The sequence below is a fragment of the Eulemur rufifrons genome, chromosome 25 (assembly GCF_041146395.1).
Source record: "Eulemur rufifrons isolate Redbay chromosome 25, OSU_ERuf_1, whole genome shotgun sequence".
Taxonomy (NCBI): domain Eukaryota; kingdom Metazoa; phylum Chordata; class Mammalia; order Primates; family Lemuridae; genus Eulemur; species Eulemur rufifrons.
Genome location: NC_091007.1, coordinates 8,125,739 through 8,153,399, shown reverse-complemented (window position 1 = coordinate 8,153,399; position 27,661 = coordinate 8,125,739). Strand labels below are relative to the sequence as shown.

General features: G+C 38.5%; 1 protein-coding gene and 1 pseudogene across 1 annotated transcript in view; both read left to right on the top strand.

Annotated features, from left to right (window-relative positions):
• Positions 1 to 20,855: 20,855 nt before the first annotated feature.
• LOC138375259 (methylosome protein WDR77-like) lies at positions 20,856 to 26,828 on the top strand (annotated as a pseudogene).
• A 67-nt stretch (positions 26,829 to 26,895) lies between these two features.
• ANKRD30A (ankyrin repeat domain 30A) overlaps positions 26,896 to 27,661 on the top strand; it is a 29,693-nt gene continuing 28,927 nt past the window's right edge. The window contains exon 1 of the mRNA XM_069458627.1: positions 26,896 to 26,947. Coding sequence (XP_069314728.1) covers positions 26,896 to 26,947 — 52 coding nt within the window. The remainder of the gene's footprint in view (positions 26,948 to 27,661) is intronic.

The window sequence follows — 27,661 nt, the reverse complement described above, 5'->3', positions numbered from 1 at the left end:
ACAAAAGCACAGATTTCTGAAGGATGGGCTCAAATGATAAACAGTAGGAGCTCTCTATTTCCTTGCTTCTGGAAAACAAACTAAATAGACTCAGTAATCTGCTCCAAGCATAGGCATGTTTACCAACAACTCACCTGAAGCTCCATGACTGATTCACCAGCGAGGCCTACCCCTGCCCTACCCTCCATGTACATCAGTGAAGGGCATCAGTGAAGTGGGAAAAGAGGCAGAGGTGAGGGGACACCTGCCCTGGGCCACAGTTTTATGTAGCTCAGCAATCTCCAGCCCCCTAGTACTCTAGGGGCTCAAAGCCACCTCTCTGTAAGCTGGGGAACAAGTAGATGATACCACATTCCTCACTGCTGCAGAGATTCTTCCCAGTTGCTCAAATTCTTTTAACATCTTTCAATACAAACCTTCAAGTTTGTCAGTCCTTCCAATGAAACAAAAAAGCAGCAACCTGTTCAGCACTCCCTTGGACCTCCATTTTGGTATTTCTTTCCAGATAACTCCCAACATACTGTGTTTTTCATTCCTATGATTCACCTTTATCAAACTTGTTATAAACTCCAATATGATCTCTTTTCTCAAATCCTTATTCCTATAGAAGCCAGTGTTATTCCTTTTCAAGCTTGCTCTTCCCCTTCTAATTCCATGGGTATCCACTTCCATTGGCTTCACCAGCTAATTCCATTCCTATCTATTCCATTCAGTCCACTAAACCCACTACCACTCATATTATTAAAACACTCACTAACAGGATGATACAAGAGGAGTACCGGGCTTTGAATTAAGGAAGCTGATTTCAAATATCATTTCTGCCACTTACTACATCCAAATAAGTCATTTTAATATCTTTGAGTTTGAGGTTCTCCATTTGAACAACCACTTTGCCAGGATGTTCAGGCTGAAGTACAAGAGGGTATTTTGATTAGTCTCTAAGATTCTTTAAAATCCTGAAATTCTATGTGCTTTGGATTCTGTCTATAAAAAAATAGGGAACTCTTAACTGGCAGAAAAAGAAAGAAATAATACAACAAAAGAAACACCAAGAAAAGCAGAGAAGAAAGTAAAAAAAAAAAAATCAAGAAAAAATTACAGAAAAGAAGAAAAAAGACTCTAGAAAAAAAGAAAGATCTCCATGGAATTAGGCAAAGAAACCAGCCTAAAGAGAAAACCAAACTGGAAAGTCAGTAACTAGAGAAATTAAATGGCATCTCAACAGATGCTAAATGGTCCATATGTAGGCATCCTTCACTTAGAGTACAATAATTCCACTCTAGGATTTGCCTGTTCTTGCTGATATATAGAAAATTAAAAGCATAAGGGGGCAGGATGGCACATTCCTTAATCCCAGCTACTCAGGTTCATTTCAAGAACCAGGAGTTTGAGAACAGCCTGGTCCTGTGGCCACAGCTAGGTAAGATCCTCCCTAAATCCTTTGATGGTAAAAACAAGGTACTGTTTGCCACTGCAATTGTCAAATATATCAGGACAACCTCTTGGACTAACCAGGCTTCTGAGGAAAACTCTAAATGAGAGTTAACATATAACTAAAGTTGACCTTCTGAATTGGTCTCACTGGGACTGGTACGCTGCTCCCAGTGCTACACAGTTCTCCATCAATCTATGCTGTGAGGCAACACAACGGATTTGGGAGCCAGGCAGGCTGACAGTCAAATCATGGATCAGCGATTTCTTACATACTGGAACAGGGGGCAATTAATCAACCTTTCTGAATCACAGTTGCTCACTTAGTAAAAAGTAGGTTATAATTGTGCAGATACATTGCAAAGCTGTTGTGATGACTATGTGAGGTGACAAAGGTTAAACATACACTATGGTGTCTAGCTCAGAGTAGAACACTCAACAAATATTAGCTTCTTTTCTCTGTATTCCCTTTGTTAACATGTAATTTTTAAAAATATGTAAAATCCTACCTGGGTATAGTATCTTCAGGGACCTCATCCGCTATTAAAGAAAAAAGTAAAATACACTTTAAATCAGTAATACAAAAATATGGAGTATTAAAAACATAAGGGGGCATGGTGGTACACGCCTTAATCCCAACTATTCGGGATCATTTGAGGACCCAGGTGCTTGAGATCAATCTGACAACATAGCTGGACTGCCTTTCTTTTACAAAAAAACCATGCACACCTTTGTTCATGCTTTACACTTTGTTAAAATAAGACTCTGATGCTTTGTTACAAAGTATTGTTCTGAGGCCATATCTGGAGACTATACTGAAATTAAGATTAATTATACCATTGGTAGGCAATTAATGTACTAAGAACTCTTATTTTCCCTACTTTGCATTTATCAAATGCAAGGAAGATTGGCATCTATCAAAATTTAATTCCTACATGTGAACTACTGTGTACAATAATCACAATCCTAACCAAATATGATCGAAATACTATTCATCTATAGTATTTACTCTCTGGTATTATTTCCAACTTCAAGGTAAACATGTGAAAGAGTTTATGATTCCAGTTTTTTAAAGTTCAAACTATTATCTATTTAAACCACAGATTACCAAGTTCTGAGGAAGTATGATACTAGAAAAGTGATTCACATTAAAACTATATCCAATAAAACAATTTGTATTTGACAATTCCAATGACTCTTAAAAGCCTGACAAACCACCATCAGTAGCACTGTCATTGTGGTACAGATATAAAGAAGATTAGCATTAGAAACTAAGAGAATGCCAGATATACTTTAGCATAGGTAGCCAATTCTCTGAAAAGGAAGTAATATACACTCATCAAACACACATATGTTACATATGGGTTCTAACAGTATTTTCCTTTGGGATGAAATTCAAAAGGAAACAGTAAAAGCAGAGATACCAGTAGAAGGCAAACGAAAAGAGAATTAGACTACTGATGTCACCAGAATTCCCAAAATACTGAGAACCAGTATATTCAGTATATCAGCTTTTATTTTTCTTGAGATCTATATTAGTTTTCTGCCATAAACTATTTAAAAGATGTCAGGTTCTCTAAATTGCTGATCTCTAAACTGTTTCTGATCAAAATTTGAAATTGTCAAAACATGACTGTGTTATGATTCTATGCCAAAGGGAGGGTAGGCGCATCTGACAGCATCTTCCACTGGTTACTGCCAGATTCTGGTTTTGGAATGCATGCAGAAGAGTTTGTCAAGAACTGGAGTACAAAACAAGTACTTCTACAAGAAGCAGATAAGAAAGACAACACTTGTCGCTACACATGACCCTCAGGTTTTGACAATTCTGGGAAAATGCTGGCACATGTACTCACCAGTCTAGACTAGTTACCCTGACACCCTGCATAGGTAGCTGCTGCAGTTACCAAAAAAAAAAAAAAAAAAAACTTATTAGGATCTTGGCAGATATATTTTTCCACATTTGGATACTAGAAAACCAATCACATAAATAACAGGCCTTACAGCTATAAAATTGTTCTTTTGAAAAGGATTCCACAAAAGAGCTTTTAAAAGCTAAATCCAACTTACTTTTCAGTAATTTCACTTGTTAGAACTGATACTTCCTCCTTGAAATTCTCGCTTCTTAAAATTTTTGCAACATCACTTTCTCTGATCCTCTCCTAATTTTCCCCAGCCACTGCTTTGTCTTCTACACTAACTTCTTTTCCTCCGGGAAATGTTGATATTCCCGGGGTTTTCTCACTGGACGACTTCTCATTCTATATCCTCCCGATCATTCACATGCTCATTCAGACCTATGACTTTGCCTAATAATTAGAATAAAATTATTCCAAGACTGTATCCCCAATCTCAGAGTTCTATCTCCAGCTAGAAATGCCTATTATCTAAATACCTGCTGAAAATATTACACATGAAAATCCCATTATACTCAACATATATAGAAAAAATTTAAGTCTTTCCTGTTAACTTGCTGCTCTTCTCTATTCACCTGAAAATTTCCTATTCCTTTCCCATGTCCAGTTTAAATGCCAGTGCACAGCCTGGAAATCTATGGATCATTTGAGATTTCTCTCTGCCCTAACATTTTACATTCAGTAATCACTAGAACATATTAACTATACCTCTTTTCTGCCTCAATTTTATATTTCTACTACCACTGGTAATATAAACATAAATATAAACATATAAAATCAATATATTGCTATTTCTTAGTTTAACATGGGCTCTTAATGGATGGCTTTAACAGGGAAAATGAACTACCAACTATTATTGTTATTTCTTAAATGAAAAAAAATTTTTTAAGCAAAACAAATGAAAAAGGCTTAATGCCAAGGAAAAGACCAACATTTTAAAATGAAGAAACTGAGCTCCCTATCTTTATATATCTTACCATGGATCAGTGAAAATCTCATACTAGATTGAGACTAGTTTAAGAATTGGTGATAAGGAAATTATGGCTTTAACTACTGCAACAGCTTCCTTTGTCTCCCAGTCTCTTTATTTGTTCATGATCCACCTACTTCCTATATGAGGGCTCAGCAAAGTACAGACAACACATGGAATCCAGCATGTCATATAATTTTATAAATAAAGTTTTACTGGAGCACAGTCATGCCTATTTGCTTGCATATTATCATGACTGCTTTCACACTACCATGTCAAGGTTGAGTAAATGTGACAGAAACCACCACCTGGCCTACAACATTCACTATCTTGCCCTTTGTATAAAAACCTTGCCAATACCTGCTTTATACCATAACCAGAATGCTCTAATACTCACACCTAATTTTGTGACTCCCTTGCACAAAATCCACCAATTAACCCCTGCAGCAAACTTTGCTGGCTCCCTACCCAGTAGTCAGTCATTCCTTATTCTTTCTTGCTGGAGAAACACAATCCTATTTGGATATTTATCATCACAAGGCCTCACCCCTCCCTACCTCTAAACCAGAAATAATTGTTCTAAGCTAATCACATTCATTACATCTGCTTTCCCAGTGACTGGTTTAGAAATGAGCATGTGGTATCACCTAGCCAATAAATTGTTACAGGAAGTCCCCTGCAAGTTTCTCCCTGTTTTCTCCATGATTTAAAAGAAATGTGAAGAAAAGCAGGTCTTTCAGCCTTCCGATATTGCCTTGTGATACCGTGATGTTTAGAGTTGTTGTTAACTAGCCAACTATGAAAGGAGACAGGAGCAAAACACCACCAACAGCACAGCTGAAAGAGGGACAAGTGAGATACCGATGGTATCACTGAACCACCCAAACAACTCTGGATCCCACGGTTTTAGCCACTGTTGGGTCACCTATTGTCTGCAGCAAAAAGCATTCTGATCAATTTCCCATGGCCTACAGGATACCATCTACTTATTTTTATAGTGTTAAAAAGCCTTTCATGAGCTTGTCTTAGCTCAGTATTCAACTCATACCCAACCACTCTTGTATCACACTTTTTGCACCAGCAAAATTGAACTGCTCATAAACTCTGCAAAATGCACTCACACATTTTTCCCTTGCTCTTCCAACAAACATGTAATCTCATTAGATGTTTCTTCTGCCAAGCATCATCCTTCTGCCTCTTTATTTGACAGACTTTGTCGCTCTGCATGTTTACCATATATCCTACCCATTTTCTTAAAGCTGTAATTTCTCCCCATGGAGAGAGAAACTTTAGCCCCATGGACTTAAAGTGTCTGGCACATATCTAACATAATACATAATCTGCGATAATTACGTGCTGCCAGAGGACATCTGGCACATAGGAAGCACTGAGTAATGCAGTAAATAATAAACGTAACAATGGTAATAACTAGCTACTGACAGTATTTTTGAAATGTCTTCTGTAAAAATAGAAAAATGCTTAATACCTAAAAGCACTTGATAATTATTTAAGTGGGCAAGGGAATAAATAAATAAAAATGATTTCTTTGACAATTCTGTTGGAAAAATACAGAAATTAAATAGCAACAGCTCTATTCTAATATGAGCACCTTAAAGACCAAAACTATGTCCATTTCATCTTTTTCTCCTGCAACTTGCAAAACCTAACTTACAGAAGTTCTTTCAGAAATATATACTACATTACAGTTCAGAGTGTACAATGCATTTGATGTCACATGGAGGTAGTATAGTAGCATTTTTCTAATTGTGAAACATTTTTGTATTTTATTAATATTTGTTCAGCTCAGAATTGGGCTACTAAAATATTTATTATGAAAATCATCTGGCTAATGGTAACAGAGTGTCTTGTTCTAACAATATTATTGTTATCATGGCAATTATCCAGCACATAGAAGAGCACATCTTGTTCTAATGAAGTGAATGTACCTCATTCAATTTCAACTTATGGTGAAGGAAGTCAATAATAGTGAGACATTGTTGGTATAAGAATATGTAACATAACTTGTGCTTCTCAATAAAGAATTGTCCTTCTGATTTCTCCACTCATTAGGAATCTTCAAGAAATAATCTATTGGTGTTGGTGCCCATTGTATATATTTTACAATTGTTAATGCCATTTGTTTTATGGTACCACAAAGGTATTGTTGAGTTTCCAGATTTAAAATTAATTACCTTTTTAGTGACACAAAACACTATGTAATACAGTTGACCCTTGAACAACAGAGGTGTGTACTGCAGGGGTCCACTTGTATGCAGATTTTCTTCCACCTCTGCTACCCACATACAGCAAAACCAACCTCTCCTCTCCCTCCTCCTCCTCAGCCTACTCAATGTGAAGACCAGGAGGATGAGGACCTTTATGATAATCCACTTCACGTAATGAACAGTAAATATACTTTTTTCTTCCTTTTGATTTTCTTAATAGTTTCTTTTCTCTAGCTTTATTATAAGAATGTAATACAATATTCTTACTTTATTCTGAGAATACAGTATATGATACACAAAAAATATGTGCTAATTGACAATTTATGTGACCTGTAAGGCTTCCAGTCAACAATAGACTGTTAATCAAGTTTTGAGGGATCCAGAAAGTATACATAGGCTGGGCATCATGGCTTATGCCTATAATCCCAGCACTTTGTGATGCTGAGGGGGGAGAATTGCTTGAGTTGAGTTTGAGACCAGCCTGAGCAAGAGCAAGACGCCATCTCTACAAAAAATTAGCCAGGTGTGGTTGTACATGCCTGCAGTCCCAGCTACTCAGGATGCTGAGGCAGGAGGATCGCTTGAGCCCAGGAGTTTGAGGCTGCAGTGAGCTATGATGATGCACTGAACTCTAGCCTGGGCAACAGAGAGAAGCACTATCTCAAAAAAAAAGTTATATGCGGATTTTTGACTGCAAGGAAGATAAGTACCCCTGACCCCCATGTTGTTCACGGGTCAACAGTAATGAATATTCCTTCACTGAATGCAAATTATTTATTACAAAATTAAACAAAAGATACATTTCTATAACACACATACTAATTTAAACATCTTTTTTTTATTTATACAAAAATGTTATATAAGATTTTAGGGATCATAATTAATTAAATGATTTTTTCAGAGAATAATGTTTTGGATTATAAATTATCCACAAGTAACTACTTAAATAATTCTGAATTCTAGGCTCCTAAGAAAGAAATTTAGACAAAAAATACATGAAATTTACACATTCATTTTTAACACTTTTTTGCAGTTAAAACCTCCTACTCTTACTATGTCAGGATCACCAATGGTAATTCACTATCAAGAAGTCTTACCTTGACTGCTAGTTAGAGGATAAATTTTTGTTTTCCGTTTTTCTTTATATTTCAAAATTTTATGGAGAATGCTATGTACAAAAAATAAATAACTATTTTAATACTGATATGAAAAACATTTACCAAATATATTAAATTCTTAGAGTATTTTAGAAAATATTATAGCTAATATCAGAATATTATCCCATATGCTTCCAATCTGTAAGCTCTAAAAACTTTTTATACAGCTTCTAAATAATGAAGAAAAAGAGTAAGATGAAGTATCATGAAATGAGTGCAAGTACAGCTCCCTATATTGACTAGAGTTAGCTCCACATAATGGAAAATACCCTGGACTGAGAATACATTCTATCTCTGTAACCAACAGCTATTTGTTCATGGCCAAACTGCTTCTCTTAGGCTTATGACTTTGTTATAAAAAGAAGGATTTTACTGCATTATTTAACTAGGTTTTATGAAGATTTACTGAGACAACATTTTTCAGCTGCTCAGAGAAATAGTGATGCAATGGAATAATTCGTTTGTGAACTGTATGGCTGAAAATATAATAAATCTCAAGTAAAACCCAATCTGTGTTTTTTCATAGGTTCTAATACTCAAGTGTTTCATTTTTCAGAACATGTTATTAAGTCCTAATTTTGGTTATTAGTTTTATATTTTTGTGGCTCATAATTCAGGCCATCTTGGCTATATTATCATTTTAAGAAAATTTATTTATAAATATGTTATGTCATTAAATTAGACACTATTTGTAGCCCATTACTGAGCCAATCAATCATACAAAGGGCAGAAAACTAATAAATGTCAAGATCTAGCTTGGACTACTACTATACCCTCTCTACCTACTCAAACTCTGAATGGCCAATTGTTGTTAGAATGATGCTTAATCTCTATGTTCATCTCTAACTGATGAGGAAGACAAAATCCTACTTTTTTAAGTTCCAACAAGGAGATTCAAGTTGAAATCTTCTCATTTCTGAGGTATGTACCAACAACATATTTGCACGCAACATCCCATGTGTCACTCAGCTCCATTCTCATTTCATAGCTCCCCTTACACAGAGAATTTTGTAGAGAACATCATGGTTTCAACACTGAGTGCTGCCCCTTTTGCTTTCCCTCAGACTGTTTTGATGGAGCTAGTCAGCAAACAGTCAAATGACCTTCCAGGGACTGTGCAAAATATAGAATGTTTTAAGAATTTGGCCATCATATTTTCACATGGGCTAATCTTCTCTGCACTATTTTAATTTTAGTATCTGTGCTGCTGAAGCAAGAACAAAGCCCTATTTTTTACACGTGGATATTGATTAGTCATGGATGAGGCTTAGCTCTATTAAATCAAACTAACCTAGTTTAGATTCAGAGGTTTCTGGTGAATGGCTTCTTTGTGAAGTAGAATTTGAAAATGTTTTTAAAACTTGAGGTAGAGAGGCAAGTAGCTTGGGAGAGTTTCATTATTATGAAGAATAGATCACTTTAGGGCCAAGGGCAAGTTGGTGCCCACTACTCTGGAAGGACAATATGGGACCTTTCACTACCTAAGAAAAGGTGCTACACAGGATATAAATAGACCCCAGGGTACAGATCTGGTAACTAAGAAGAAAGGAAATGCTGGTATTATCCTGCAACATTATTTGAACTTGTCTCACAGTTTAGAACAATCTCAGCCAACAACTGCTAGAGAAAAGGGCTTCACAGGATAAATTCCCATGAAGATTTAAGCCAAGTCTAAGCTAAAATGTGGGATCCACATAAGGTTTGAAGTGTATGGGGAAGGGTCACTTTGATCACTATGGGTGTACCTAAAACTAGCTGGTCCAGTGGCCAGAACAGGCTACCAGTGCTTTGGGAACAATGACTGAGCATATAAACACACATATGTGAATTAAAAAAACTGTTACTCTGAAGTCTAAGTATGGATCACCATGAAGACTGAGGGATCTGAATCAGCAAGGGCATCCTAGTAACAAAAGTCAATCATTACCAGACTGCAGAACCAGTTTACATAGCAACAACGCAGCAGCAGAATCAAGGGAAACAACTGAATGATTAGAATGTCCTTTTTTCCCTTCTCCTCACTTGTACAAGAGGACCACCTTCCTTGCACTTCAGAATGCCTAAAATTTTTGAAAAATTTAAGGAGGTGGGTCTAGGAGATAGCCCCCCAGAGGATGATACCAGAGTTTCTGCTAAACTGGCCATTTCAAGACCCAAATAACTAATTAGAAAAATCAAAGATACGATACCATTTTTATTCCACGCATAGGGGTCATACTTGGAATAAAATCGACAACACTGAGATCCCTAAGGATAAAGGTCTTAAAAGAGTCCTGAGATAAAGAATCCTGCACCTATTGCTACTTCTAACTAGTCTAGCCTTTTGCTTGATTTCTGGCTGATGGAGTGGACTACCTCCCTGCCATTCCAAATCTACCTGAACCAAACTATGAAATCTCACCTGATGCATGACATGCAATAGTTATAATTATTTTAAACCTTAATTTAGTATAAAGTACCCTTTTAATGTATACACTTACAGAAGAGAGCCACAAGTAAGAGCATAATCTTCTGCAGTCCATCCAAAAATGTTTTGAGCAAAGATATCAACATTTTGCTTGAGAAGAATACTGACCATCTTTGATGATTCACAGCATATAGCAAGCATGAGGGCTGTTCTAAAGTGACAGAGAGATAACTTCATCTTTAGGAACTTTAATAAAGTTATTTAAACAACTATTTATCAATTCAATATCTTGTCTGTCTGTGTAGAATTAACCACTTACATGTACTTACACACGTGAGCATCTTGGGTGCTCAAGTATTCATTTTTGCAAATTACTACTGAGGCCAAACGGAAGGGAAAAAAAGGAAGTCTCTTGTCCTCTTGGAGCGTGACATAGTACAAGTTGCTAATTTATATGCCTTTGATGGGCAAGAAACTATACTGAGATCACTTATCTAAAAAAGATCAAGATTTAAATGAAGAATTTTCCATTTCTTTCCTAGTCTAAATAGAATACATTTTAATTCAAAGTCAGATAGGAGTCAAATAAGTAAAAGCTACCTTCAGGTTTAAAACAATATTAGTACTAATGGTAATAACTGTATTTAGAGTAGTTTCAGTTATTGATCCTGAAAAGCATGTGGCTAGGCACTGAATTAAATTATATATGTACACACACAGCATGTATATTTTATATATACATATGTATGTGTATGTATACATATAATCTCACACACAGCAACCCTTGGTGGATATATTGTTATACTCAATTTCATATCAGAGAACTCGTATTTGGTGATAAGTAATGTCAAGGTCATATACTTAGCAAGTGGGAAATTCAACCCAGGCTTCTGGGAATCTAAAACCTATTTCTTTTCTCTTTATCACCCACCTATGGCTTGTCTTCACTAAAGGAAAAGTTTATCCAATTAAAGCTGTCTTTTGTACCTCTGCCCATGCCAACTAAAAATAAGAAACATCAAAATACACTAGAAATGAAAATGGTAAAAGCTGAAGGATGAATCCATGATACCTGGGAATAGCAATTCATACAGTCAGTTGAGGATAACCTAACAGCAATATTCTTCAAAGATAGCAACTTAAAGCAAAGATTCATTCAGACATCCCATGGACAAAATGGTTTTCAGCTCCTATTTATGTGAAATATAGCATTTTTAAAGGAAAATTATAAAAGAAGCAGAGGCTACAAAAAACTATGAAAGGCTTAAGATGATCATAATTGAGTCATAAAGTAAACTAAAAGTCAAAGTCCACATTTTATAAAACTTATAAAACTAATATGAAACCTTTTTAGTTTAATATCATATGACCAAACACATCAGATTACAAACAACAAACATCAGTTAATATCGTAAGAGCAGGTGAATACTTTGTACACTGTCCTTTACATTGCCCAGTCCAAATAACTGCTTTTCTATCTAACTGAAGATCAGTGTTGATATTTTTCAGTATACTCCAATAATTATAATGTAATCTTCTTATTCATTTAATATTCCTGACTTGTATGGCTGTTACCACTCTAGAACAATGCTCATTTAAGAAAAAAAAAAGGAACTAATTACTGTACCTTTTCAATTTATCAACTACATGTATATCTGCATTTTTCATTATTAAAAATTTTGCCATTTCCAGTTGTTTTCTTTTTAGAGCACAGAGAAATGGTGTGTTTCCATCCTGTAATACAGCAAAAACAATTAATAACTGAAAAAATTACATATTCCTTAACTGAAGTGAAAATCTTATATAAAATCCTAACAATGTAAACAGATAATATACTAAGTAAATAAAAAGTAGCTCCCTCTTTCTCACCCCTCTGTGCTTTCCCATATGCTGCTACTTCCCTTGGAAACACCCCTCCCTCCTCTGCCTCACCACATTAACTCTGATCAGTTCCAAAACTCACTTCAGACATTTACTGCTTCCAAGAATCATTGCTTCTGTCACAGCATTTATCATGGGGTGATATTGTAATGATCTTATTGTTTCTCATCTAAAGCAAGAGCTTCTTGTCAGCAGGGGCAGTATCTTTTATTTCTATATCCCCGAACCCTAAGATATAGTAGTAAACATTTGCAATATTTTTTATGAATTAATGGTCTGAATTATTACCTCTAGAGCAGTGTTTCTTAAATTATATACCAATGACAATTTACCTTACAAGAAGTACTGTACCCCAACAAAAAGTTTCCATGATCAATGTGTGAGAAATATTACCAAACTCTGCATTATATGTTCAGTATTAAGGAAATCTCTTGAATTTACCTAATCCCTCTCCCTCATATATTTTTGTGACAAACATTAATGTTTGAACAATTAGAGTTTCAGAGATACAGGTCTGAAACCTTTCCAACAAAGGCGCAGAATTTCTCCAGGTGCTACAAATTCACTTGATTCTCTTCTATCAATGGTGACAATATCCCAGATGCCAATGTCTGCCACTTCTGCTTCAGAGGAGTCATTAAGGAAATGGGCTCTGATGTGATTGCTTAGTATTAAATGGTCCATGGGATTTCTAGATTTTTATCTCAGCTGTTAGAAAGCTCAGTATAAAATTTTATTCTCAATGATAATGTTAATCCTGAGATCCTAACGCATATCTACCTTTTTAATCCATTTTTATTCCGGTTTTTCATTTAATTGTTACTTAAAATTATTCTGCTTTTTGTGAAATATTAATCAGAAATAGAAATACACTGATTTCTTAATAAAAATTCTAATACTGACTTATATGAATTATTTCTAGCCTAAGTAAAGGGACTAAATCACTTGCATTTTTAAGGGATGCTGCTGAGTGGAAACATACAATATCATCTGAAACATGGATAATCTGTCCAATCATAGCCATGATTAACCTACAAAGGCTTATAGGTATTCTAATTGGAAAATGATTATTTATGGTAGATGTAAAGAAAACGAGTTTTTAAAAAATCCATCTTCTAAGATTCAACCGAAATACTAAGGGATTACTATAAAAATAGGCTATACATTGTCAATAAATATAAACTGTCTGGAAGATCTTGAAACCTTTATCAACTATATATAAAACAGGAGTCATAAACTCAAATAATTATGGAGGCAAGCTAGATGACTTGTAAGTAAAGGACCTACATGGGCACAGTAGCAAACTGGACAATCTATACCTCACGTAAAGGGGTAACCTCTGCCCAGCATACCAAACAGTAAGATGGGCTCAAGGGACACCTGGACATTTCTGAAGAAAAGCCTGATACCAGATTTGATTCTTTAAAGAAGCCTGAAATCCAGATATCTGCATGGCTCCTAAATTTTACATGTTGACTCAATTTATAGAAGCACACTAAGCCTCACTTAGACTACAGACCTTGTGTTTTTACATTTGCTATACATGTGTTTCCAAATGGCTGTTTGCTGTTGTTGTTTTTAGAGACAGGGTCTTACTATGTTGCCCAGGCTGGACTCGGAAACTCCTGAGCTCAAGTGTTTCTCCCACCTCAGCCTCCCAGGTGGCTTGGACTCCAAGCACAGGACCACTGTGCCTAGCTTCAATGAAATAGTTTTAAATATACATCTCCAGACTTTATTAGGTTTACTAAAGCAAAATCTTCAGCAGAGAGCCTAGACTTGTAACTTACTTTCTTAAATTTCCCCAGTTCACTGTGTTGCACAATTCTAGCTAAGAACTAATGCAGTAGACAAAAAGTTTGGTTTCATCTCTCACCCACATGGCCTACTCCTGTTGTCATTTGGGGATTTGGCCAAAAAGAGGAAAGAGTAAGAGGTGGAGTCATTTACAGAAAATTGCATTTAATGTTCCTGGGCAGGGGAAAAACAAGGACTAGTGAACTTAAAATGCAACTTCGTTTTGCTACTTGTAAGCTCCTTATCTCCCACCTTCCCATCAAGATATTCTAGCTTTGGGAGCAGAGTTTAGACTCTTACCTAAGTGGCTGTTTCTGCGAGAATAGGATAATCAGTCAGTTAATCATTTGTTCTTTCCTTTTCTTGCCCACTTTATCACCACCTACTCACTGCCAATCTGATTTCCTCAGAGTTCTCCTAAAATTGACGCCTAGGCAAGTTTACCACTCACTAACTCTCAAACTGAGAATTATTATTTCCCAAGTTGAAGAGCTCCCGGTCTAAACATAAAAACTAGGAAAAAACATGAAAAAAACCCTCTTCTTGGTATTTTCCCTCAATTACATAATTTTCAAATTGGCCTACATATTTCTTTTTTTTTTGTTGTTGTTGTTTTTTTTTTTGAGACAGAGTCTCACTCTGTTGCCCGGGCTAGAGTGAGTGCCGTGGCGTCAGTCTAGCTCACAGCAACCTCAAACTCCTGGGCTTAAGCGATCCTACTGCCTCAGCCTCCCGAGTAGCTAGGACTACAGGCATGCGCCACCATGCCCGGCTAATTTTTTGTATATATATATTTTAGTTGTCCATATAATTTCTTTCTATTTTTAGTAGAGACGGGGTCTCACTCTTGTTCAGGCTGGTCTTGAACTCCTGACCTTGAGCGATCCACCCGCCTCGGCCTCCCAGAGTGCTAGGATTACAGGCGTGAGCCACCGCGCCCGGCCTGGCCTACATATTTCTGATCACTCTCCTTTTTCCTTTCTATTTATCCCTCCTTAGCTTTGGCACTGAGAGGTAAATCATGTTCATAGAAATTATTTTTTCTTAATTTGTTCATTATTTTTTTATTTCAGAACATTATAGGGGTACAAACCCTCTGGTTATATATATTGCCTTTGCACCATCGGACTCAGAGCTACCAGCAGGCCCATCCCCCGAAAAGTGCGCACCACACTCATTAGGGAACTTGTCAACAACAAGATTTCCATTTCTTTTGTTGGAGCTTTATGATAGAGACTATTTCCAGGGTAAATATGCTTTGCTACGTTGCTTTATATTAATTAGGAAAGAAAAACTTGGGTGGGAAAAGAATTTGAAAACAAAAATTTACCTTTAGTGATATCACAAATATTATTATTTACCATAAATGCATAAAAGAAGATGTACCCTCTAATGCTTCTTTGTAAGTATCAATACTAAAAGTAAAACCTTAGATAAGCTATTTAAAATAGTTTAATTCAAGGAATGCTTTAACTTCCAAATATGGAAATTGACCTTTACATATGTTGATGTTAAAACAAATGCATTTCTAATATTTTAAAAATAAAGTTGGTTGATCTATACCTTGTTTTTTGCTTCAATATTAGCACCATGTAAAAGCAGTTTTGCTGCTACTGGTAAGTCACCATTATTGGCAGCGTAGTGGAGAGGAGTGTTACCATAGGCATCCTGAAGTCTTGTTTTGGCGCCATGTTCCAGGAGAAGAGTTACACAATTCACTCTCTGGCGATGGATGGCCTGCCAATGTTAGACCAAAAAATAAATTGTAAATTCTAGGAATTCAATCTAAACATTTCGCAGGTTTCACTTACTATATTTAAATGAGATAAATTCACTTTCCTTCTATGGGTTTAAATGAAATCGATCTCATTCTGAAATAGGAGGCTACTATATACCTTCACCAAAGCTGGCCTGTGTAAGCGGTCAAAGATGTTATGCCTGCGTTTTCTGTCCACCAGAAAATTTACCGTCTTTGGATGGCTGCTGGCACAGGCCCAATGTAGAGCAGTCCTATGAAAGAGAGAGGATGTTTTAGGAAAGTGTAGTGCACTATCTCAAAACTTAGAATTATTCATGTAATTATAAACATTAAATAGCATGGTATTCTTGTTTTCAAAACAAGTCTTTAATTTTCTTGTGAAGAAAGGACAATATTTATTAGCTCTCAGCACTCACTACATTAATGAAAGAGCAGCCTATTGGAATACAAATACATTGACCTTTGGATTCAGTTCAACTTCGGTTTGAAGCCTCCTTTAAGCTCTGTCACTTACTAGCTATGGCTTAGCTTTTCTGTGTCTCAATTTCCTCATCAATAAAGTAGAAATGAAAATCACAGGGACACCTCACAGGATACCACCGTGATGCTTACATGAGAATCTATGCTAAGTATTAAGTATTTCGAAGAGTTCCTAGCACAAGTAAGGACTCAACAATTGTTAGATATTATAATTATCACTGTGACTGCAGTCTATCTAACAAAGATGACATTTTGATTAAGTAAAATGATACAATTATACCCAATTTGTGGTTATGTTTTAAAGATTAGGGATACAACTGTATTTTGATGATTCTAACATGCTCATTTTCTCACATTTTAACACCTCTGACACTGGAATGCCACTGGTAATTCATGATTGATGATAACTGTAATTGGTAGCATTTTAAAAATTCTCTTATTGATGCATAAGCTAATGGGGCATCATAAAATCACGGTGATTTACATTAAATGAAATTAGGTATATAAACAGGTCTCTGGCAGTTCTGGTCATAGGTCTGGCATTTAAAGAAACTGTAGTTTTAAAAAGTACTAGGGAAAATGAAGGCTGAAATGACAAAAAGACATTTTTGAAACAAAGTTAATTCTTACTTTGATTTTCAAAAATTTTAAGCCAAAGGAAATGTAAGATTCAAACAAATAGGTATGGTTCATTTTATTCAGTACTTAGATTTACTGAATGTCTGTAAATCAGATATTTCCAATGATTAACATTATTTAAGACTGTTATAAATTTTCAAAAGAGCAGTTAAAGGTTATCTTTTACAATTTTCTATCTTCAGAAATACTTTTGTTTGAAAGGGGAAAAAGCTTCACTTAAGATCAAGTCCTAATATAACGATTTTAAATCTTTCAACTTGCTCATACTGGGCAGGTACACATTAAGTTTTAAGGACGGATTGGTCCAGAGAGAGAGTGGAATATGTCTGCTACACTAGTTTTCAGGTTATGTTTGATGAATAAATGGATTGAAAGAATGGATAAATGTGGTTGGGAAATTCAATATTTAAAAACTCATAAAGTAAAGCAATATTTTTGAAATATCAATAATTTACATTTGCTATTTTTATTTTCTTAAGGACACAACTAAAATAAAATGATTAATCTATATTGTTTGCACATGTATAATAAATTTATATACAATGAAAATACATGAAATATATGAAAATACATGAAAATATAATAGATAATAAAATCTATGAGCATAAATAAAAAGATTCCCATTACTTTTGAAGAGGCTACAAGTTGGCAGAAGATACCAATCCAAATTAATTAATTAATAGAAAGTGGGCAATTTTTTTTCCTGTGCAAGACTCATATCTCTGCCCTCCCTATTATTTCACTAATAATAAACTTTTACTAAAATCTTATACATACTCATTGAAGAAATCACAGAAAAGAAAAAGGAAAATCTTTCATGTACAATACAAATTTCTAGTAATAATAGATTTTATTACTTTTTTTACATATTTTCAGTTAACACGTGACAATAGTCTGTATGTATGTATAATCCAACTGATATTTTTTTCTTACTAGATATCTTAAAGTTCATCTTCACGTGTCAGTAAACATCTGTATCTACGCCATCTTCAGTGGGAACATACTATTCCAACCTATGGATGCACTGAAATTTATTTATAAATCCATTATACAGGTTCTTCTTAATACCTTGCTACTTTAAGCAGCACTGAGAGAAACAAATTGTCTGGATCTCTAATTATTTCCTAACATATTTTAATATAATATATTGGACATGATGGGTAAAGGGCATATGCATTTTTTAAACATGGTACTTAAAACCAAATTGTCTACTTGAAAGGTCATGAACAACTTAAACTTTAATCACCAGTATAAGTACCACTGCTCTTCATCCTCATAAACATGTGGATATAAACAATATTTCTTTCCTGCTTTCACTAAATTCCTTCTTTTAACACTAAATATTTTTTCCTAAATCTATAGGACAATTTTAAGTCTGTAAAAAAAACACTCTTCCCAATTTTAGAATTTTTTCTTGTTGATTTAATTCTCTGCTAAACGAAGATAAATTTTTATTTGAGATACATATATATTATAAATATTTTACAAGCATGTTTAATTTTATATTGTTAATTTTTTTCTGATATATAAGAGATGTTAACTTTTATTTTGCTAAATCAACTTTCAGAATGTTTGCTTGTGAGGTCATTCTTAGGAAGGGCTTTGTTAACAAGAAAAGGTATCTATATAAATAGGCATTTGTGTTCTTTCCTGGTACTTTTTTCATTTGGTATAGTTAATAACTTTTAATTTACATTCCCTCATGAACTTATTTCTGTGATATAACAATCTAGCTAGTTAGCTACTTTTTTTTTCCTAAACAGTTAACAGGCATTTCATTTATGAAAAATCCATCTATTCCTAACCATATAAAATGTTACCATTATCAAGTCCTAAATTCTTACGTATTTAGGTGTTTCTTGATTTTCTATTCTACTCCGTTCATTTATGTCTTTTCAGATGTTAGTAAATGATTACTTTGTGGAAATTAATAGCATATTTTGATATCTAGGTAGGTAAGTCTCTGTTCACAACCCTACAAAAAGGTTTTTTAAATTATTTTATGTACATTATTTTTGTGTCAGAATCTCACTCTATCATTCCGGCTAGAGTGCGGTGGCGTCAGCCTAGCTCACAGCAACCTCAAACTCCTGGGCTCAAGCGATCCTCCTGCCTCAGCCTCCTGAGTGGCTGGGACTACAGGCATGCGCCACCATGCCCGGCTAATTTTTCTTTCTTCTTTCTCTTTTTCAGTAGAGACAGGGTCTCCCTCTTGCTCAGGCTGATCTGGAACTCCTGGGCTCATGCGATCCTGCCGGCTCGGCCTCCCAGAGAGCTAGGATACAGGCGTGAACCATCGTGCCCGGCCCAAAAAGTTTCTTAATGTCATCACAATAATAAGAGAGAGAGGCCATATGCAACTCAAAAATTTTAAAAGCGTAATATTTTGCTATTGGTTGATGTAAAATTAATAAACATAAAAGAGCTCACATTTTCAGCAAAATGAGTCTTCCTATTCAATAACACGAAATCATCTTCCCACTTTAAAGGTGCCTTCTAAGGTCCCTCAGTGAAGAACACATATACACGGGTGCACGTTGATACAAAATCGATATTGGATTCTACCCAAAGAACTTTTAGCCCAGAAGTTGATACACTTCAGGAATTATTTCTCTCATTACGTACTTTAATGCGTAAAACGTTATGTTTTAAAATGTGCACATTAAAAATAAGGTGCCGTATATATTTAATTTTGTTAGTTGAATCACTTTCAAACGGTCAACACAGTGCTCTACAAGGAGAATTAGGAGTGGATCAGAAATCAGATGAAATTTGGCTTTTGTTTTGCTCCTCCAAAAGAGGGCCCAGGCGCTGGCCCCCTCCACGGTGTCCTCATCCCAGGTGCTGAGGAGCCCGCGGAGGGGACAAAGCCAAGCATCCGGGGTGCCAGGAGGGCCCGGCCCCTGCGGCTTCTCCCACACATCCCAGCCGGCCCCCGGCCGCTGGCTCACGTTACCTGCCCTTCCTGTCTGCCTCCTTCAAGAGGTTTCCCTCCTGAGCAAGGATCCACTGCACTTTGGCCACATCCCCCAGTAAGATGGCTCTGCGGAACTCTGCCAGCCTTTGCCCTCGGATGCCGGGTCCCAGCTCCGAGGAGCAGCTGTCATCTCTGTCGCTCCCGACACCAAAGAACCTAAGGAAGCTGGCCCACCGTGTGTTGGCCATCTTCCTGCCGAGGCCAAAGGTCACTTCTGGGTAGAGCCTACCGCCTCGGAAGACACCTCAGCTCCCCCTCGGTGATCTGCACCTCCACAGCCCAAGGCTAGCAAGCCAATCCAGCCAGGTCACAACTCCGAAGACCACACTCCGCAGCTTCGCACCGGCCAGACCCGCAAAGGCTAAGCCAAGCCGTTAGGCGCAGTGCGCGTGCGCGACTCAGAGGGCAGCGTCACTGCGCATGCTCGGCTAAGACCTGCTCGGGCCTTGGGCGGCACGTGAGGGCCAGGTCTCACAGAGCATGCGTGGAAGGTTCCAGAAAGTCCACCTCAGCGCAGGCAAGTACTTCTCCTCCTTGCTCGCTGCAGTCTGGACAGGGGCGGGGAATGGAGGGGAGCAACCTCTGCAACCCCCATCCCGCTGCGCCCCAGCAGCAGGCACCCAGGTGCCAGACCCCTCAGGCCAATGGCCTGGCTACAGACACAGTGCCAGAAAGCAGCTGCTCAGCTCCCATATTCGCTGCCACCAGTGGCCACCACCGCCGACCCCATGCTCCAGGCGCAGACCGAGGAGGAGCTGGCGCGGGGCGGTGGGGCCCTCGGGCAAAGCGTGCGAACACCCCGGGACAGCACCAGTCAGCGCCTGCACCGCCTCGGCGCGCACGCGGAGCGCGAGGTCCGGGGGTGCTGGGCACTCCTGCAGTCCTCAGGAACTGTGCTGAGCAGTCGGTTCCCACCCCTATGTGCTGCTGCCATGGCCTGGTTGACCCCCGGGCTTGGCCCAGGTCTAGGCGCCCGGTCCGGGGATCAGTGCTGTTGGAGGCGCAGCAAGCCCGGGGGTTTCCGGGCGCCACTGCTTGCGCCTGGCATGCGAGCCACAGCCTCAGCTGGGTTGCTAGCGCTAGCTCTTGGGGCTACTTCCTGTCGTCCTCAATGTCCCCGAGCAACCTGCCCGCCTGGCCCGAGGGCCTGCCTGACTGCGCCAACCCACCCCTGCTCCTTCTCGGCCTGCACATGCTGCAGCGACCAGCATCGAGGATGAGCAACTACAACCTGGCACTGTGCCTACTGTCGCCAGCTCGACGTCCTGGTGTGCCTTAGGTGAGCTCCCAGTCCAGGGCGGCAGGTGCAGGGTGAGGCTATGTGGTCTGGAGGGTGGGGCATGGAGAGGGAGGGACAGAGGAGTGCTTCTGGGGGACAGGGCAAAGGGCAGGAGGAGTCTTTGTGTATGTGTGTGTGTATATATATAGTGATTTTATTTTTGTTTTAACAGAATGTAATTGAACATTTAGAAAACTCCAAAAAACTTAAATAAATTACTTTTGTCTGTCCTTGCCCCCAAATACCCAGTTTCTCCATTGGTAAGCAATCTTTCTTCAGAAACCGGAAAGCACAGAAAGTTTCCTGAAGGTTAGCTTTGCATAGAGGAGAACTGCAGGACTTAAAATAAAGAAAACTGTGGCCATTTCTGAAGGATGGAGCGACCTGTTCCCATCAAGAGGCTTCTACTACTCCATGAGCAGGGAGACGGGAGGCAGCTCAGGAGAGATGGTGATAATTGAAGCTGTGAGATCCTAGAGAAAACAGGGGAAAGGAGACTTTGGCCTACAGGAAGGGTCAGGCCAGGAATGTCTTTCAGTACAGCTGCACCGGGAACCACAGGCTTTGAAGGTAATCCTGTCTGTCCTCGTGTCTGGTAACGAACCCCTGATTTTTGTTCATATGTGAGAGGCAGCAGCTACTGACCCTGTGTTCTTAAAAGTCTATTCACCCACGTGGAGTGGTGGACATTGCAGCAAGTTTCTCTGACATTCTAATGAGTAATAAATATCTTTGTAGATTTTATTTTGCAGATTTTCATTATATACTTTACGAAACATTTTAGCTATTAGTTTATTTAATCAGTCCAGACTCTTAAGAGTTTATTAAACCATTTAAATCACGAGTTTTTTTTGTTTGTTTGTTTGTTTTTGAGACAGTCTCACTCTGTTGCCCCGACTGGAGTGCCATGGCATCAGCGTAGCTCACAGCAACTCCTGGGCTCAAGTGATCCTCCTGCCTCAGACTCCCAAGTAGCTGGGACTACAGGTGTGGCCACCATGCCCAGCTAATTTTTTCTATTTTTAGTTGCCTGGCTAAATTTTTTTCCCTATTTTTTAGTAGAGAGGGAGTCTCGCTCCTACTCAGGCTGGTCTTGAAATCCTGACCTCAAGCAATCCACTTGCCTTGGCCTCCCAGAGTGGTAGGATTAAATCATGAATATTGTGAGGTTCATCTTCAGGAAGAATTTGCCCAGAGTCACCTTTGGTAAGTGGCAGATCATGGATATTGCTTATCTTTTGAAAGCAGTTTTGTCATTATTTGGGGATGGAGAGGCAAGTAATACGGTTCACATTAGAACTAAGGCAGGACTCAGATTTTGTATTTCAAATTTCAGATGGGAGTACACACCACCACCTGACAAGTGAAACAACAGCAGTTGCAGCCAAGCACAAGCCAAGCACCCCAGGAGGTGGTCCCCTTCCAGGCTTCCACTGCCATCTAGTGTAGCCACATGGCAAGTGAACAGTAGTCCAGTGGCATGTCATTCCAATCTGAGGCCAAACCACCCTGCTCCCTGAACCAATTATTTTAAAATATAGTTGTAATTATTATTCAGGTACCGTGAGGCCAACAGATCAGGGGGCGATTTACATTAAAAAGATAGTTTTTTATACTCATGCATCCAGAGAAGTGGGCACCCCACACCAGAGGAGCCCACAGGGAGGAATACCAGGCCCAGCAAGGATGCACTGGGAAGGAAAAAACGTGCACAAGAGCCTTGATTGTGGTTTCCTCGGGAAAGAGAGGGCAGGGCAGGGAAGCAGGTTTAGGATCGGCTGGTTTGAATAATTTCAGTTTGAATAATTTGAGCCTCTGGGTGTAGGGTCTGTCTCTGGTTGTCTGATACCTGGCCCTGGGGTGATTAGGTAGGGGGGGTAGTGGCCTGACGCATGAGAGCCCAGGAGAGGATGTCACTGTGTGGTGTGGACTCTGGATTGATTAGTATGCACATAAAAGGTAATCACAGGAGAGTTGTTTGCTCTGAGAATTGATTAGATCTGGGAGGGGCAGTCCAGGGCCAGCAAGACCCTAAGATGTCAAAGAATCAGAAAATATAAGGCATAGTTAATACACTTGCCTATGATTACCCCAGATTTAATTAAAATTTTGAGAGAAGAGTTTATGAATTCCCAAGCACAGATTTTACAATCACTGGTCTGAAGTCAGAATTAACATATTAGTTTGGAAGGACTGGGTTATCTCACACCACACCTCATGAAATGTTCCTTAAAAATGAGGTCATCACGTATTGAGACTGTACATGTCTCTGTGAAGTATCTGAAAGTCACATGCCGAGTCAGCCCGGAAAAACTTTTGACTGGATCTCACATAGGGTGTGAACTTTTCATGCACACAACTGCCCTTTCCCACGTTGGCATTCTCTGCCATTGCCTGTAGGCATTTTGGGGAATGACAGAGGCTGAACCAGAAGGTGTACCATGTTTTTAGGAATTGGTGACCTTCGAGGATTTGGCTGTGGACTTCATCGAGAAAGTGTGGTCCCTGCTGGTCGCATCTTGGAGGTGTGATGCTGGAGAACGTCAGTCACCTGGTGTCTCTGGGTGAGTCTTTCAACAGTCACTTTTTTAATCAAAAATAAGAATAGTAATTTTTCATATTCCACATCTTTCTTTACCCTGATTTATACTGTCATCACAACTGTGTACTTCCTAAATGGCAGGACAAATTGAAGAACATGATAAATACTTTGTAGTATAGTGGTAGAAATGACTGTGATAGGTTGCATTAAAGATATGCTGAAACATCCTACCATCAGCTTTGACATTTATCCTCTCAGGGTCAGGATTTGCTCCTCTGATTAATGATCACTATTCTTATCAATCAGCATGTTCACATTACTGTATATGTACTTTTTAATTTTAGTTGTAGTTATTTGAAATGTAATCTCATTTTTGAAATCTTAATCTCGTGTGGTATTAAAACTATATTCATATTTTCTTCTTTCTCGTCATTTTGCTGCACTAACAGCAACAACAAAAAACAACAAAAACCCAAAATCTAAAGTTGTAATTTTCAAAGGCAAACATGAGGATTCAGCTCCATACTGACTGCATGAAGGTGTGGTTGGCTTTGTCACATTTACCTATAATTGACTGTATGTTCCATTTACCTATAATTGACTGTATGTTCCATTTGCTTTTTGAGTCTCCTGAGAAATATCCTCACTTGAAGGTAATAACTTTTATATTTTTATCTTGAATTAGTTACTATATGTTGTATGAAATATATATTATTTGTTAAACACTTTGTTTCGAGCCCATTCAGCCTACCATTGAAATGAAAGATCCTATTCGGAGTAGAGCAGTAAGAGTGAAGGTCATACAAACATCCACATCAGATAAATTTTCCAACACAAATTTAACTCTGGAAGGAAGTACATTAAAGTACTCTTATTCCTAATTATTTCTTTTTCTCAAATTTGATGGAAGGATTTGATGTAAATACTACAGATGTTATTGTTGGTATCCACGTTTCATAAAAAGACACTGACAAGCATAAGGAAAAGAGATTTTAAAAATGTGAATTTTCACTGAGATGTCTCTACATTTATGTTCTGACACCCTAATGTTCCCAGTTTGGAATCAATCCTTACACTTGTTAGGGATCCACAGAGGTAAATTATGAGACTATATGATTTTTCAGTGTTTCACATGCTTATTGGAATTCTGATCTTTACCTAGAGGAACACTTCACTTGGTAACATGTCAATTGTGTTTTCACTTTAATTATTTTATCTTAGTGCTGTTACAGTGATGATCTTAATCCAGTCAGATGTTCTGATTAGCAGACTCTGTGTTGGGGGGGTGGTATCTTTGATCATAAAAAGTAAGGGAAGTAATTAACATCCCTTAATGAATGTATGGTAGATGCAGACTTTTGAGACAGTGATTCTGAAACTTTTTGGCCTTAGGGTTCTTTTTACTATTAAAATTATTGCATAGAGTTAACCAACACGCTGTATTGGGTATTTATCATTCCCCTGAACTTTTAAAACATCTTACTACATATGTGTATAGTGATGAATAATAGGTAGAATTTGTTTCATGTCATAAAATTTAATGTAAATGACTGTACACTGTGCATATTCAGCAACTTTCTTTTGTTTGTTTAGCAATTATATTTTTCATATCCACATTGACACAAGAAGCTCTGGTTTAAGTTCTTCATAGTATTTCATCATACGACTGTGACAGATTTAATTAAACTCTCTTCGTTATGATAAAAATCAAAATGATTGGGTATTCTAAAGAGCTTTTGTTTAAGTGGGTTAAATCTATTGATATTAACTATATTAGAAATTATAACTGAAAAATTTAAAATACAAGCATGCACACCATACATTCCAATAGCTGTTAGTCACGTCCACCATATTGTGACCCATCAGCCATTAGGGATAAGACATTATGGCACATGATGTCTCTGAAAAACTCTACTGTACACTTCTGAGAGAATGAGAATGAAAATGGCAAATGTCATTTATTATTATTTAACCTCTTGGACCACCTGAATGAATCCGGGATTCTCAGATCAATTTAGAACCACTGTTTTAAACCACATATGGTTTATGGGTTTCAAATGATAAATGACCCCTTGATAATGAAATGGTCTTTAAAGTTTCACTTCTATGTGTGTTTTTCTTTCTTGCTTTTTACTTTCAGTTATCTTAAAAAGTTTAAATTCAACAATTTTGTTTATAAGATGAAAGTATTTTGTTATGTATTCATTTCATATCTCTTGGCACTCTGAATTCTTGTGTGGACTTAGATTTATCCTCTTTTTACATGGGAACAATTAGGTCACTTAAGACCATCATTTTTCTTATAAATTTCTGATGTTTATCCAAGGCTTTCAGAGCGGTTTAGGCTGGAGCGGGAACCTGGAAATGTAGAAGGAAATCCCGCCCCCAGCCCCCTCCCCAGGGAGTGGAACCTTCTCCATCTTGTGCCCAACTGTAAAGAGCAGCAGTTGGAAGCTGCTTGGCACTGGTCAATGGAGCTTCTACTTGGGGACTCCAGCCTGAGTGGCCACTAGTGGACCGGCTCCCTTTGGCTTTTTAAGGACCCTTGTGCTGCCCCCAACGAAGGGTTGTGCTCTGCTGGAGTCCAACAGAGGCTGGAGTGGCTGACCTTACTTTGGTGGGGAACAGAGGTATCCTAGTGGCTTCTGATTCAGGTGTTGTTGAATTGTGGTAGCTGGGTGAAAGTGAGGCACTGATTGTTAGCAAGTTCTGCAAGTAGGAGTATGATGACCTTGTGTCTAGAGTCAGTATCCTGAGCTCTGGCACACGGGATGTCAGTGGTGGCAAAGATTTTTACATCTAGGTTTGAGACCCTGCTCAGCAGATGGCTGTGAATTCATGCTGAGCAGGTCACCTGTGGTACTGCCTCTTGCCTCAAGGACTCTTTCTCTCATGCAGTGTGGACAGTAGAGCTTTGCCCTGTGATACCCGCTGTCACAAGCAGGCATCACGGGGGGCTGCAGTGTCTCTGGCTGCCTTCCTGCGCCCTGGCTTGGCAGCTGCAGCAAGATGAAGTCCTTGCCTTTGGTGATGAGACTGGGACTGTCTCTCTTATGAACACCCAGAGTGCAGGCTGTGTCATGGGGCTGCAGCTCAGCCCTGCACTCTCTGTGTCATGGGGCTAGCGCTGTCCCCACAGTGCTCCCTGCCTGGCCCCTCTCAGTGCAGACTGCTCACTTGCTGTTCTGGACTCAGGCCTTTCCGAGGTGTTTAGAAGCTAAGCCCACAGAGACTTTGTGAGAGATGCTACCTGGTCCCCACTCAGTCACTCCCTGCTTACCTTGGTGGGCTGGGACCATCAGGTCATCTACCGTATTGTGCCCACAGAACCTCTCCAGGCACCTGGACCTGAGAGTGCTGCTGAGTAGATTCAATTTAAGGCAGAAAGAAAGTTCCCCATGAATATCCATTTCTTTGCCCCTTCCTCCTCAGCTTATGACACAGCGTAGGAGCCTTCTGCAGTGTGTGGCTACTCTGGACCTGCTCAGTAAATAGGCATGGTCTCTTGGCCGGAGGGAGGCTGGATTCTGGGATCCTGCAGTCACGGGGAGGAAAAACTTCCTTGAAAATGTGCATGGATGTGTGTCTGAGTGTGTAGATCTATAGTTTTTGGTGGTGATCCATCTCTTACCTTCCTATGTACGGGCCCTCCCTTCTCCCAAGGAAGGCTGACAAAAGAGTTTTAAGCTTCCCTTATGTAGCTGTCTATAAGGAGTGGCCAGGTTTGGGTGGGGTATGGGATGTGGGCATCTCTGGATTCTTGGAAGCAAATCTTATGCTACTCATAGAGATAGGGTCAATTTTATTTTTGATAACAGTTAATTTACCATTATCATGGGAAATGCTTCCAATCACAAAAATCCAGCCCAGCTCACTTTGAGGAAGAGGCAGGACATGCACAGTGTCATGCAACTCCTTGCCATTAAACGGAATCAGAAGTGCATTTGCTGGCTGAATAAAAAGTTTGGCTGCTCCTCTTCCCCTGCTCCTTAATGGCATCATGTATATCAGAGAGGAGTGTTTCTGTCATAGATGCCATAGAGCTAAGTTTGGGGATGATAGAGAGCTTAAAGGCATTTCGGCCAAGTTAGAAAACTGACACATTGGTACAAAGAAGAAATCTTTGCCACGTTTCCCACCAGAAAACAGCCAGGGTCTGACCTTTTCTGCCTCTGGGCCCCTTTTTCTGGATATAGAAAGT